General features: G+C 40.8%; 1 protein-coding gene across 1 annotated transcript in view; it reads right to left on the bottom strand.

The window, feature by feature from the left end:
• LOC117357656 (elongin-A-like) overlaps positions 1-13,982 on the bottom strand; it is a 108,866-nt gene that overhangs the window by 38,625 nt on the left and 56,259 nt on the right. The window contains 3 exon segments of the mRNA XM_033938539.1: positions 4,315-4,495; positions 8,026-8,123; positions 9,068-9,235. Coding sequence (XP_033794430.1) covers positions 4,315-4,495; positions 8,026-8,123; positions 9,068-9,235 — 447 coding nt within the window.

Below are 13,982 nucleotides of genomic sequence, written 5' to 3' on the forward strand. Positions count from 1 at the left end.
TCAGGCTCTTTCGGCACTGGCACGTCCTGTGGGTTGGTGCTGCGTGCCGGTGCCTGATCACGGTAAGGGTTTGGGCAGGCAGACGGGGGGGGGGGCGATGCCGGTTCTCAGGGGTGGGGCCTCGCATATCGAGTCAACGCTCGGTTTGCGAGAGTGTTTTGCTCGTCTTGCAAAACACTCGCAAACCGCGTTACTCGCAAACCGAGGTTTGACTGTATACCGATTCTTTCTCTGCCTCAGTTCTTATCTGTTTAAATAGGCCCAAGTAAAGGATGCCCCCTCCACTTGTGTCTGTTGGAAAAAGAATTCTTAGCACAAACCCCTAGACTATCGCTCAGGTCAGTATCTATAATATAATAAATTATCATAAATAAATCAATGTATTTATCACCTTTTAGAAGGAATTCACTCAAGGCAGTGTACAGCAAGAATAAGTCAAACCTAAGCAATAAACGATTAAACCAGTAAAAATATTCAGATTACAAAGTATGGCAAAGATCAACTCAGCGTTTAGCGTGCACTAAAAAGCATAGCGCACCTTAGTAAAAGAGGGGGGTATGTCTTTTGCTGTCCTTAAAATGTTTTATCGCATACTAATGCATGCATGTTATCCTATGGACGCATTAGTGGTTATCACACGCTGAACGCACAGTAAAACGCTTAGCGCACCTTTGTAAAAGAGGGTCCTAGGCAAAGAAGGAACAGAGCGAGAAAAGGCAGAGGGCTCCTTTTACTATGCTGCGATAGCATTTTTAGCGCACGCTGGGTTGCCATGCGCGCTAAACCCGCGTCAAGTGGCTAGAACACCAGCTCAATGCTGGCATTAGCATCTAGCGCGCGGCAAATCAGTATGCGCTAAGCACATGCTAAAACCGCTATCGTAGCTTAGTAAAAGGAGCCCAGAGTAACAGAAATTAGAAAATAAGGGGTGTACAAAAATATCTGTTTGCTGTAATACTATAAGAATTACCTGAATGTAAACCACTTAGACTAGAAGTGGTATATAAATGCTTAAAAAATAATAATAAATAAGAATTACACCAATTAAAGTAATTCATACCTTGCATAAGACTGAAAAAAAAATTCCTCTGTATTTTCATCACAAAAGGCCAAAGAATATATCAGAGCTTAATTCACGTTAAAGCCTTTTCTTATATACAGTATTTTTTTCGCCTTTTTCTCTCTCTTTATTATTAGAGCTCCTTCCTTTTTGGGGGTCTTAGAAAAAACTTCAACTTTGTTTCCCACTTGTTAAATTTTCCTTGTCTTTATTTACCCCCTCTTTTACAAACTCATAGCGCGGGTTTTAGCGCCAGCAGTGGTGGTAACTGCTCAGACGCTCATAAGAATTCTATGAATGTCAGAGCAGTTACTGCCGCTGCCAAAACCTATGTTATGCGTTCATAAAAGAAAGAGTTAGTTCTATATTGTTTGAACAAGTGTGTACTTGTGAGACGGTTTGAAAACTAATAAAAATATAAATAAAAATAAAGTAATTCATACCTTCTGGTTCTCGCTCTCTCCGAGATTCTCGGAGATCCCCGAGAATCTTAGAGAGAGCGAGAGCCAGGCCATGAGCATGCGCAGATGCTCAAGGCCCAGGCAACAGGAAGGATCTTCGTTCACTGGCACCGGCACATTCTGGGGCTGTGTGCCGGTGCCAGATGGGGTAAGGCTTCTGTTTGGGCTGGCGGGAGTTGCCAGTGAGAGCCGAGGGGAGCGATGTCAGTTCTCCGGGGGGGAGGGGGGGTTGGGAATGAATCAAGCAAGTTTCCCTTACTTCCTATGGGGAAACTTGCTCTGATATACGAGCAATTTGGTTTACAAGCAATGCTTCTGGAACGAATTATGCTCATAAACCAAGGTTCCACTGTATTTACACCACAAAAGGCCAAATTAATTTAGCATGATTTTCTAGTAGACAATTTTTTGCTATTGACTTTTTAATTGTGAAACAGGAGGGTCACAATCCTAGCTTTATGTACTATCAAATTAAACCCAGAATTCTGCAATGCATTTAAAGGTTGATAAAATCAGATAACCATATTTTAAAAATGGCACATTGAACAAGCCACAAAGAAGAAAAAATAAAAATAATAATTGACATTTTGTTTAGGTATTTCACCAATTCTATGAATGTCGGAGCTTTTAACGCCATGGCCGGTGATAAAAACACAACACTAATACAGCTTCTTAAGGGGGGGATGTAAATCAGTTTTAGAAATTTTGGCTTTCCAATTTCTTCTTTGCAAAGCATTCTAGAGTGGTGCTTTTTCAATTTTAAGTCAAATTGCGCCATTAAAGTCAAACAAATTTCAATCGAGTACCCCCAAACTCCGATCAGAAGAGACTGAAATGAACATTCAGAAAACTGACATATTCTAATTGCAAAATAAAAATTACTTTTGCTGCCTTTTTATCTGGTTATTTTATTTTCTAATGGTGTTGATCCGTGCTCTAGTTTCTGCTCTCTTTCATTTTCTAACTTTTTTCAGTTTTTCTCTTCCTTTTCCTATCAGCTTTCTTCAATTTATTTTTCTGCCTCTCTATCCACATTTAATTCATTCTTACTATCTGGTCTTCAGTTTCCTTCTTTTTACTTATCTGCCTAAAACTTTCCATCTTTTCCTCATTCTGGATCTCGTTATCCTCTCTCCCCTCTGTTTATCCTTGCATTTTCTATTCCCCAGCAGCAGCAAAACAACTAGTCTTTATGCATTCATTGTCGGCTCTGCCAATTCCCCCTTCCACTTCTGATGTCAGGTAACAGAGGACCAGCAGAGCCAACCGCATGTGCATAAAGACTTCAGCCCTAAGACTGCCTTAAGCTGCTCTTCAAAGAAGCAGTCAGGGTGGCAGCAGGAGGGAGGGAAGGAAGGTTCCTCTACTGGGTGCTGCCTCCCCCCTGCAGATGTCTTGCCCCTTTGGGGTGCACATACCACATCTTGAGAGGCACTTCTCTAGAATTTTGAGAGAGCTCTCCTGCTTATCACTGAGAATTTGACTCGCTAACCATTTCTCAACTACAGAACTCCAGTAAACTTTGGCAAAACATGCTTTTAACCTGGAAGGAAAAAGAGCAGAAATTGCAAAGAGTTTCCCCTCTAAGCTGGAGTTTTTACCCCTTGGAGCAATGTATCTCAAAACGGTGTGCCTCCTGAGATTTCAAGTGTGCCGCGTTACACCGGGAAGGATGAGAGGCGCCAGCTGACTTCCTACAGGACGTGCCTCTCGTGACGAGAAGCATGTCCTGTAGGCAATCAGTGGGCACCAGCACCTATCCTCTCTGGCCCTCTTCCCTTCTGGCACCCGCCACTAGCGTCTCAGGGCATGCCTGGGGGGCCTTCACACACCTGCGGATATTGACATGATGATGTCACGCATGCGCGTGATGTCATCACAGCGCTATTCGCACACCTCCAGTGCCTCGAGCGAGGGCCACTACCTTTAGCATGTTGCAGCTCGAGAAAGTTTGCGGGACACTGCCTTGGAGGGTAAATCTATAAAGGGGCACCAAGTTTTAGCATTAGCATAACAGGTCAAACACTCACCTATATTTTACGTAAAGAACTCCCCCCAGCCTAAAGTGCTCATGCATAGCTTTCTTTGAAGATGGGTGTGCCATGTGCACGGGCAGGGCATAAGGTTACATGCACAAACTAAAGTACACATTATTACACCTAAGCAACATGTTTTAGAGCAGTGTGTAGTTGGATTATCGGCGGCGTCACATGTGTACACATCCACACGTACCTGCTGGTATTCAGGTCATTTGCCCAGTCTTGGTGCTGAAATGTGAATGACAATTATATAATGAGGGCATCAACATGTTTAATTGAAAACTAGTGGGCATGTCTATGGACTCAGTGGAAAAAGCAACAAAAGTACAAGAAAGCGAAAGCCAGTGGAGAACATTTTTTGCTTACCTAGATTATGGAGGTTCTCTCATTGTCGAGCTCATTCAGTGGCTTAGTAAGGGGAATGGGGGGGCAGTTCACCCCAGGCGTCGTCTTGGCGTGGGTGCTGGTGCCCGTCCTCCTCTCTGCTCCCCCCCATACCTCTAACATTCCCAGCGTGAGTAGCAACCCCAACCTGCTGTCTGCGTCAGCGTCCGCTCTCAGACGTCACTTCCCGCACCCAGGAAGCAACGTCAAAGACGAGCCGACGCTGGCACGAGCAGTAGGTTGGGGGGTCGACGCTCGCACTGGGAACATCAAAGAGGTTACGGGGAAGGGAAGGGGTGCCACCGCCTCGGGCGCCTCTTACCCTCATTACGCCCTTCGAGCTCCTTAGACCAGTTTCAACGCTACATACCTTTAGGTTTTAAGGACTGTGAAGAGCTAATATTTTTGGTTATAGCCTTCAGTTTTAGCTCTCTTTCACTGAAGACCCTCAAGTACATTTCACGACAAGATTCGTACTCCTGTGGTTGCTCATTCTTGAAATCTCTTTGACAGTGCTTCTTCCACAAATGATCAGACTCGCCAATGAAAGCCTTGATAGCAAGTAGAATAAAAAAAAAAAGTCGAATCTCTCTCTTCCTACTGAAAAGTCTCAAGTGAAAATTCCTTCATGATATAGAGGGAAGGACAAGTTTTATTTTTTTTTATCGTTGTATCATTCCGTTATCCCAGGGGTGTCAAAGTCCCTCCTCGATGGCCGGAAACCATTCGGATTTTCAGGATTTCCCCAATGAATATGCAAGAGATCTATTTGCATGCACTGCCTTCATTGAATGCTAATAGATCTCATGCATATTCATTGGGATGCATTGGGGAAATCTTAAAAACCTAACTGGATTGCGGCCCTCGAGGAAGAAAGTGTCCAAGCAGTAATCCCTTATGATTTAAAGCTTGCAATATTTTAGCACTAACATACACCAAGGTCTTTATACTACAATATGCTAAACTGTGTAGGTTTAGGAATTGGAAAAGCAGGGAATAAAACAAAAAAAATCATAATGTCTCTATATCGCTCCATGGTGAGACCACACCTCGAGTACTGTATACAATTTTGGCCTCTCCCATCTCAAAAGATATAAAACAGGAAAAGGTAGAGAGAAGGGAGACCAAAATGATGACAAACCTTCCATCCCTTTAATATCTAGAAAGGCTAAAGAGATTAGGGCTCTTTAGCATGGAAAAGAGGTGGCTGAATGGAATGAAACAGGTAAACATGAATTGATTGTTTACGCTTTCAAAAAAAATACAAAGATTAGGGAACTTTGCTTGAAATTACACAGTAGTAAATTTAAAACAAATAAAAGAAAATTTTTCACTTGACATATAGGTAATCTTTGGAATTCCTTGCCAGAAAAAGCGGTTAAAAAAAAAAAAAAAAAAAGCAGTTAATGTAACTGGATTTAAGAAAAAGGTTTGGACAAATTCCTGAAGGATAGTCCAATAACCATTTTTAATGTGGGAGTGTGTGGCACGGAGGTTAGAGCTACAGCCTCAGTACCCAGAGGTTGTAGGTTTAAATCCTTTGCTGCTCCTTGTGACCCTGGATAAGTCACTTAATCCCCTCATTGCCCCAGGTACTCTAGATAGAGAGTTTGAGCCCTCCGAGACAGATAGGGAAATATGATAAAGTGCCTTGGGGAAAATCTACTGCTTTTCCTTAGGATTTAATAGCAAGGAATCTTGCCACTTTTTGGAATTCTGACAGGTACTTGTGACCTGGACTGGCCACTATTGGAAACAGGATACTAGACTAGATAGACCCTTGGTCTGTCCCAGTAGAGCAACTCGCTCTGTGGGATATGGGCAGAAATTGGGAGTGAACTGCACATTCCAGTTGGTGCATGCTAATTACTGTGTGTTAACTGTCAATGTGCAAGAAGGGCAGGTGCACTTTAGGTGTGTCAGTGTTAATTATGCTTGATATTGATTTCTGGATTTTTAAATAAAAAACCAAAAAATAGTCTTAGAGACATTTGGAGTATCGAGATAAAACAGTATATTTCTGTTTCTCGTTGGCCACGAATTTGGACTTGGAGATTAAAATGTACAATGTCAGCATCTATGAGACAAACATGGTTGTTTTTATTACATAGAATTTTTTGGACTCCAGTTAGGTTGAATAAAGTAGATAGTTCTAAATCTAATAGATGTTGGCATTGTCATATTGATATTGGGACTTTGGACCATCTTTTGTTTTTTTGTCCATTGATACTTGGCTATTGGAAGTCGATTTGGGGGCAAATGAACAATATTCTTCAATCCTCTATTCCTTTGACATATGAAGCAATAATTTCTGGAACGATTCTTCATGTTAAACCCACTTTGGATAAAAATAATAGTCGCCTTTTCATGATCTTATCAGGAATAGGGGTTCAAATGATCACATGTAATTGGAAACATCATGATAGGATTAATTTTAGTTTTTGGTGGGCATATAAATATGAAAAGATTATGGCAGAGCGTTTAGGGTTTGTTAAATCCTTTAAGGGAATTTGGGGTCCATTAACTAATTTTCTCACATTATAATTAAAGTGATTCCTTTTTCTTTGTTAGATTTCTATGCACATCCAGGGTGGGTTGGGGGGTGGGGAGTGTGCATTATTTATTTAGAGGAATAAATTTCATAATATTGATAGTATAATATACATCATTACTGTTATAGGTTAAGAAGGGATTTAAAATCTTTATTGTAATAATTCTGATGTTAATAATGTATTTTCATACAGTTTTTTTTTATTTTTCAAATGTATACATTGTCAAGTTCAAAATATCAATAAAGAAAGTTAAAAAAAACAAAACAAAACATGCAGTTGTCTGTGTGGTAACTGCAGAAGGAATGCTAGATATACACTCAACAATTACTTCACAGGCTTTGTACACAATCTTTTTGGCTTCTAACCTGCGGTAAGGGCAAAATAAGTTAACCACACTTTAGTAAAAAGGGTCCACTGTACTGTTTCTGACCATTATACCGCACATCTAACTATTTCAGTATACATTGTAAATTACAAAATTTGAAGTAATTTTGCTTACTGCGCGATAGGAAAAGGCGTTTACTAGCTAAAGTTTTACCTTGTGTGCATTAATAGCCTAGAGGCCTAGCCACTGTTGTGCATTATCTGCTACACTGACAGTTAATGTGGATTACTTTAAAGCATAGCCCCTACCCATTCCATGTTCTCCAATACAAATTTCCATCTTAGCATGAAATACTTGTCTGAATTAACTTGTCTGAGTTTAATTTGCTGCATTAACCTAGCACCACACTGCTAACATGCACTAAAATTCATAATAAAACACCTAATGCCAGCTTGACCAAGTCCAAGGACTCTCCAAGTTCCTCGAGGGCTGCAAGCAGACCAGATTTTCAGCATATAACTATGAGTAAGCATGAGAGAGATCTGTATACAATGGATGTAGTGGGTATACAAATCCCTCTCATGTATATTTGTTAGGGATATCCTGAAAACCTAGTCTGATTGCAGCCCTGGAGGACTGAATTTAGACAAGCCTGACCTAATGCATCATAGTAAGTATTTCTCTTAATGCAGGGGTGTCAAAGTCCCTCCTTGAGGGACGCAATCCAGTCAGGTTTTCAGAATTTCCCCAATGAATATGCATGAGATCTATTAGCATACAATGAAAGCAGTGCATGCAAATAGATCTCATGCATATTCATTGGGGAAATTCTGAAAACCCGACTGGATTGCAGCCTTGAGGAGGGACTTTGACACCCCTGTCTTAATGCAAAGAATATCAATTGCATATTAATATTGAAAAGTGATTTCCCTCTAATGCCCAATTCTGATAAATAGAAGCAAACAAGTTTTGTGACATTGTTTTGTTTTTACTCATTAGGGATATACACTAAATATTTCTGTTTCATTTGCAGGTCATTTCAGTACTCCTCTCTCTCTCTCACATTTAACACGTGCTAATCAACAATGCATGAGGATTCATATGCCAAATGTGTTAAATTTAATGCATGCTAACAAAATGAATGCACATTCCTATATACTTTCAGCTTCCACAAAAATAAAAGAAGAAAACCAAAAAAGCTTACTGGATTGCAATCCTCTATTCGAATCAACTGTTCTGGTGTACAACGTTCCAACACAGGTTCAAGAATTTCAAAGGGTACACCTCCAACGTCATATAATGCTAAAGAATAAGACAATAAATATGGCTACTTTGACTACTGTTAAATTTGTCATAAAATGAACAAGTTCAATAAAGTTTAGAGAAAACACAGTTTTCAGAACATTCTAGAATGTTCTCAGGAAATCACACTATAAATCAAATAGAATAAAAAACAGCAGATAGTCAAAATAGATACAAAAGTTGTAAAATTATTTTTCTAAACATTGACCCCTTTTAAAACAATGGCAACACGTTGTATTTATGTAGATAGAATTCTCATTCTTCAGCGAGAATCTTTAAAATTGCCACTATTTATTTGGTTTTATATATCCCGTCCACTCAGGACAGCTCAGAACGGGTTACAAGTTTACATACATGTTAAAGTGTGTGTATACAAAGTGATGACAAACATTGCATGGTAGGACATTGTCTGACAAAAATGGCACAAAACAGTTAAAGCATGGTAAAACATAGCATAACAAAAACATGGAATGATGAGATGACATGATGGACACAGTATGGCAAAAGATAACATAGCAAACATAGAACGGTAAACAGTTATACAAGCATGGCTGACTTAGTATGACATGACAGTATGACACATAACATGAAGAGCTTAGTAAGTTAGACAGGGGATGGCAAACCATGCGATAGACATAGCATGAGAATTCGTAGCATGGCAGATATAGTATGAAAGATACAACGAATAATATAGTAGAGAGAGAGAAAAGGTGGCAAAGCACTGTATGACAAAACATGGCATTATCAGACATAGTATTGTGGGATCTTGCACAGCAGAAGGTCTGTGTCCTTTTTTATAAGGTTTGGGAAATTTGGGTCAGTGAACTTTCATAGAGGGTCAGGTTAGCATAATCAGGCACATTGTTACAGTCAGATTGTTTGGGTGTTGTAACCACCATAACAAGTTGGGGGAAAAAAAAAAAAAAGAATATACACATACTCACAGTCAATGTTATTTTGTAGGACACGGATGCACTGTTCATACAATGTTAACATCTTCGAAAGATAGATTGGTTTGGATCCAGAGAAAACTTGCATTTTCGTGTTAAGTCTCCGTCCCGTGAACTCATCGACAACATTACTTTGCTGGGGTACTGTTTCTGTTACAGGCACTGGAAATCAAAAAAAAATTGCTTCACACTTGTTGCACAAGTAACCATTTAGCTAAAAAGACTCGAGAGCATGTTTAGTAAAGTGCTTTAGTCATTTACCATGGGCTCTCATAGTAATCGTTAGCTTGGTGCCCACTAACGGCTACCATGTGCTAAAAACAACCGAGTGGTAGAAAGTTTTAAGTGGGAAACACAAGGTGGATTGGGGTGGGATCTGGTGGAGATTGGGTGTGGCCAGCAAGGATAGCTATTGCATGGTAGAGACTTAAAGACAATATAAAAAACTTGGGTTGGAGGACGCTCCCCTTGTCCCTCTCTGGCCGAATAGCATTATACAATATGATGCTTTTGCCGCAATGGCTCTATATTATGCAAATGCTGCCCATTATGCTTACACCACAACACTTAGCACGACTCAACTCTCACCTCTCTGCTTATTTGTGGCAGGGAAAGCGGGCTAGGATAGCATTGTCTAAGTTGATGCTGCCAAGACACCGGGGGGGGATGGGCTTACTGGATATTTCCCGATTTGCCCTTGCATGTCAATTTCGACATCTACACGATTGGTTTTGTAATACCACATGGTTTTCCCAGCCTGAGAATGAATGCTTTGAGTTTGGACCGTATCATTTTAGTTACCTCTTACATGTTAGACAGTTACCTGACTTGCCATCACTATACTGCCACCCCTTTTTGCAGGTCATGCGAACAGCTTGGAAAAAGTTATGTAGGTTATTGAAAATCTCCTCTGAAACAACGCCCTATCTCCCTGTGGCGGGCAACGGAGACTTCCCGCCAGGCTTGGACTCTGCTGTTTTTAGACGCTGGACTTCTATGGGTCTTCATTATCTGTTCCAGGTGGTGCAAGATTCGGGTATTCCGACTCCACTTCCTGATCTGCAGACTCAGTTTACTTTTTTAACTGGGGACTGGTTCGCTCATCGACAACTGTGCCACTACGTACAGACTTTGACCCCTGTACTGCTGAGAGAAGAGGTTCAATCTAGCTTACGGGAAGCACTTGATCTCACGGCCCAAGACCATGTACCTCTGAAATTTTATCATAAATTCTTGCAAGACCTACCTGGAGAGTTGGACTTCATTTCTCTCGCCCAGAAATGGTCAGCTGACCTGCAAGTGCCTATATCTGAGGATATGCTACGAAAGGGCCTTCGCGTGGGGCATGATCCTACCTTGTCTTCGGCGGAGAAGGAGCGTAATTACAAATTTCTGCTGCGAGCGTTCTATCCACCCAAGAGGGCTATGATAATGGGGATTAGTACGTCACCTGGTTGTGGAAAATGCTCCTTTCCTATGGCATCCTTTGGACACATGTTTTGGACATGCCCCCTGGTGTCTACTTTTTGGTTGACTTTAGTGTCTGCGGTGGCCGCGCTTTGGGGATGCTCGTGGAGGTTGCACCCCAGTTTCCTTTTTACTTTACAAATCCGTTTTCATCCACCTAAACCGGGGTGTGCGCTTTTTCTCCGAAAGACTGTACTTATGGGCAGGAAATGCATTCTGACGCAGTGGCTTTCACCTCAGCCTCCTTCTCTACAGCAGTGGCGATCACTCATGTTACAACAAATGTTGTTGGAAAGAAGGGACATTGTGGACTTGACAGCAAAAAAGGGCAGGCTGTTCCGCCAATGCTGGTACCTATTTAGTTTAACCTTTGTCACACCTATTCAACAACAACTATGGACAGCCTGATTGAATACCACTTTGACGTTGTAGGTTTCCTTATTTTATGTTTCACGCCGCTGTTGCTGCCCGGGTGGGATGGGGTGGGGAGGGGAGGGGGGGGAGGATTGGGTGGGTCGGGGATTTGGGAAAGTTTGGTTTTATCATAAAATGTTTTTGATGCTCATATTTTTGTCTTGACATGCTGTTTAATAAACATTACTTCTATAAAAAACTTGGGTTGTGGTTTGCAGTCACAAGAGAGTCAATGTACTGGCCCCAACCTTATATTTGAAATGTTTTAACTGCGAGTCTTTAGTTTTATTTTTGCAGTTTTTTCCCTGAGGAGGCCCTTATATTTAATGCTGTACAGTGTTGAAGGACTGGAGGATCAAGCTGAAGAATTTTCTGGTGCAAAAGATTGAGACAAAAGTTAAGGGAAGTTAGAATGTACATTCTAAAGCATGTATTTAATCTATGTATTAAAAAAAATATACAAGAATTTTTTGACAGGTTTTTCGGGGTAAATAAGGACTACAATAAAAAAAAAAAAAAAAAAGATAAGGTGTTTGATGCAGTGGCGTACCTAGGGTATGTGGCACCTGGGGCCCATCATTTTTTGACACCCCCCTCCCCCCCACAATGTAAAAAAATATTTTTTTGTAATAACCATGAAACGGAATAAATGGTCAGAATAGAAACAGGCAGTGAAAATTTTCTTTTATTGAGCCTCATATATGTAACCATTATTCCAAACAACATAAATGATGTCTGAATTGTCATGACATTAGAAGTACATATGGAGTAGTTGCAGGTGATGCTTGGGACATTTATGATTGAGTTAGTTCGGCTTTATGTGTTTTCTGAATAGAAGGATTTTTATTTCTTTTTTTGAAGGTTTTGTAGTCTGTGGTCAAGGTCAATAGGTTGTAGAGTTGGGGGTCGAGTGTTGCAGCTCGAGTGGCTAGGAGGTTGTCGTATAGTTTTTTCTTTTGACATTTTTGGTTGGAGGGTGTGTGAATGGTGTGTGGGTTCTCCTATGTGTGGTTGAGGTGGATTGAACTATTCAGTTGTTCCAATAGGCTAGGCTGTCTCTGTTTATTGCTTTAAATAGTAGGCAGGAAAATTTGAAGTGTATTCTCACTTGCATTGGGAGCCAATGCGAGTTGTGGTATGCCTCTGTGATGTGGTCGAATTTCTTCAGTGAGTAGACCAGTCTTAGGGCTGTGTTTTGTATTGTTTGTAGTTGTTTTATCAAGGTTGTGGAATCTTGACTGTTTTTCCTCCATTTTCTTTCTAGTTGTCTGCATTGTCTTTTTAGTAGGAGTAGTTCATTGCTCTGGGAATTGGTAAGTACGAGAGAGAAAGATGAATGTAGGCAAACTTGTTGGAGACAAGACTTTTCACAGGGTACATGAGAAAGAGAGGAGGAATAGGAATAAGATTGGAAAGATGGCAATTTGAACCAGTGGAGTAAGAGTTCAAAGAGTTAGGATTGGGACCGATAGCCCAAGCAGAGGAGAACAAACAAGAGAGAGAGTATGGAGAACAGAACGTAGATGGCTGAATGAAAAGACCAGTAAAAGCCATCACATTGTTTCAGATCAACTGTGAAAAATATGATCTACTCTTTGGTATTTGCCAGCTACTTATGATGCAGATTGCCCAAGGAACTTGGCTTGACATAGCGTGGCTTATCTAAAAAACATGTGAGGAAAGTGAATACTGGGAGGGGTGAAAGAAAGAGGAAGATAGGTAAAAAAAGGAGACATTAAAAAGTTTGGGAACCTCTATTCTAGGGATCCTATACTGTTAGTATATCCATTTTTAATGGCCTAGCTTCTGAACACCGAAGTAAACTTATTTAGCTGAAGAAATTAGTTACCCCCCCTTTCCATTTTTGTTCCCATTATAAAAAACACTGATAAGTTCCCAGTAAAAGAAATACATTAAAATAAGAAGTGAAAACATAGGCCCCTACAGTTGAGAACATAACATAAGAATAGCCTAAATGGGTCAGACCAATGGTCCATCATGCCCAGTAGCCCATTCTCATGGTAGCCAATCCAGGTCACTAGTACCTGGTCAAAATCCAAAGAGTAGCAACATTCCATGCTACCAGTCCAGGGCAAGCAGACACTTCCCCCATGTCTTAATAACAGACTATGGACTTTTCCTCCAGGAATTTGTCCAAACCTTTCTTAAAACCAGCTACACTATCTGCTTTTACCATAGCTTCTGGCCACTTCATTTTTAAGCTTAGATCTTCCTTCCAAACAGAGACCTTGCTAGATGTCAAATGCAGAACAAGGTAACTTCACACGGACTTAGCTGTGCAGGAAATGGGAATCTACTCATACACCCATCATATAGTGCAAAAAATGTGCAGAGGTCTGTTTTTTTCTTTCGATCACTACATAGCCTAATGCCACACAAGCAGCGCTGTTACAAACATATTCTGAAGGTCAATGCTAAGGTTAACAAAGTTTCCTTCCTTGGACCACAAGGAGATACTGACAAACCACTGAAAAAGATCCCAAAACAACTACCCAGGCACAACACCCAAAGACTCACTCAGTGTGTGAACCAGTTCAGTGGGGGGTGGAAATGGGCCCGGAGTTTGCTCAGCAGAGTTTCCCAGACCACCTCTTCCTCTCAACACATTGACACGCTGCTGCCACCACCACCACTAGGAACACCTCACCGGGTAGGCCAGCAATGCTTATAAACTTTATAAAACACATATTTTCTTATAAAGCACATATTTTAACTTAACTCTCCAACATCCTCAGCCTTGCCATTCACAAAAACAGAAGGAAGAAAAGTTCCCATTTCCTGCTGTCTCATGTCCCCGGCCTATACAATATTTTTCTTCTGCAGACCCTTCAAAAGTCTGACCAAATCCTCATTTCACTTGCATTATCAAGTACTGAGGATGCCATCTCTCCCCATTCCCAGATTCTAAAGTTTAAGACAGTAGCGCAAACTAGTGCTGCCCGAATCAGGAAAAAAAATTTCGATTCGATTCAGCCTATTGAATTGGTTTTTCAATTCGATTCGATTT

Source organism: Geotrypetes seraphini, chromosome 3 (assembly GCF_902459505.1).
Source record: "Geotrypetes seraphini chromosome 3, aGeoSer1.1, whole genome shotgun sequence".
NCBI lineage: Eukaryota > Metazoa > Chordata > Amphibia > Gymnophiona > Dermophiidae > Geotrypetes > Geotrypetes seraphini.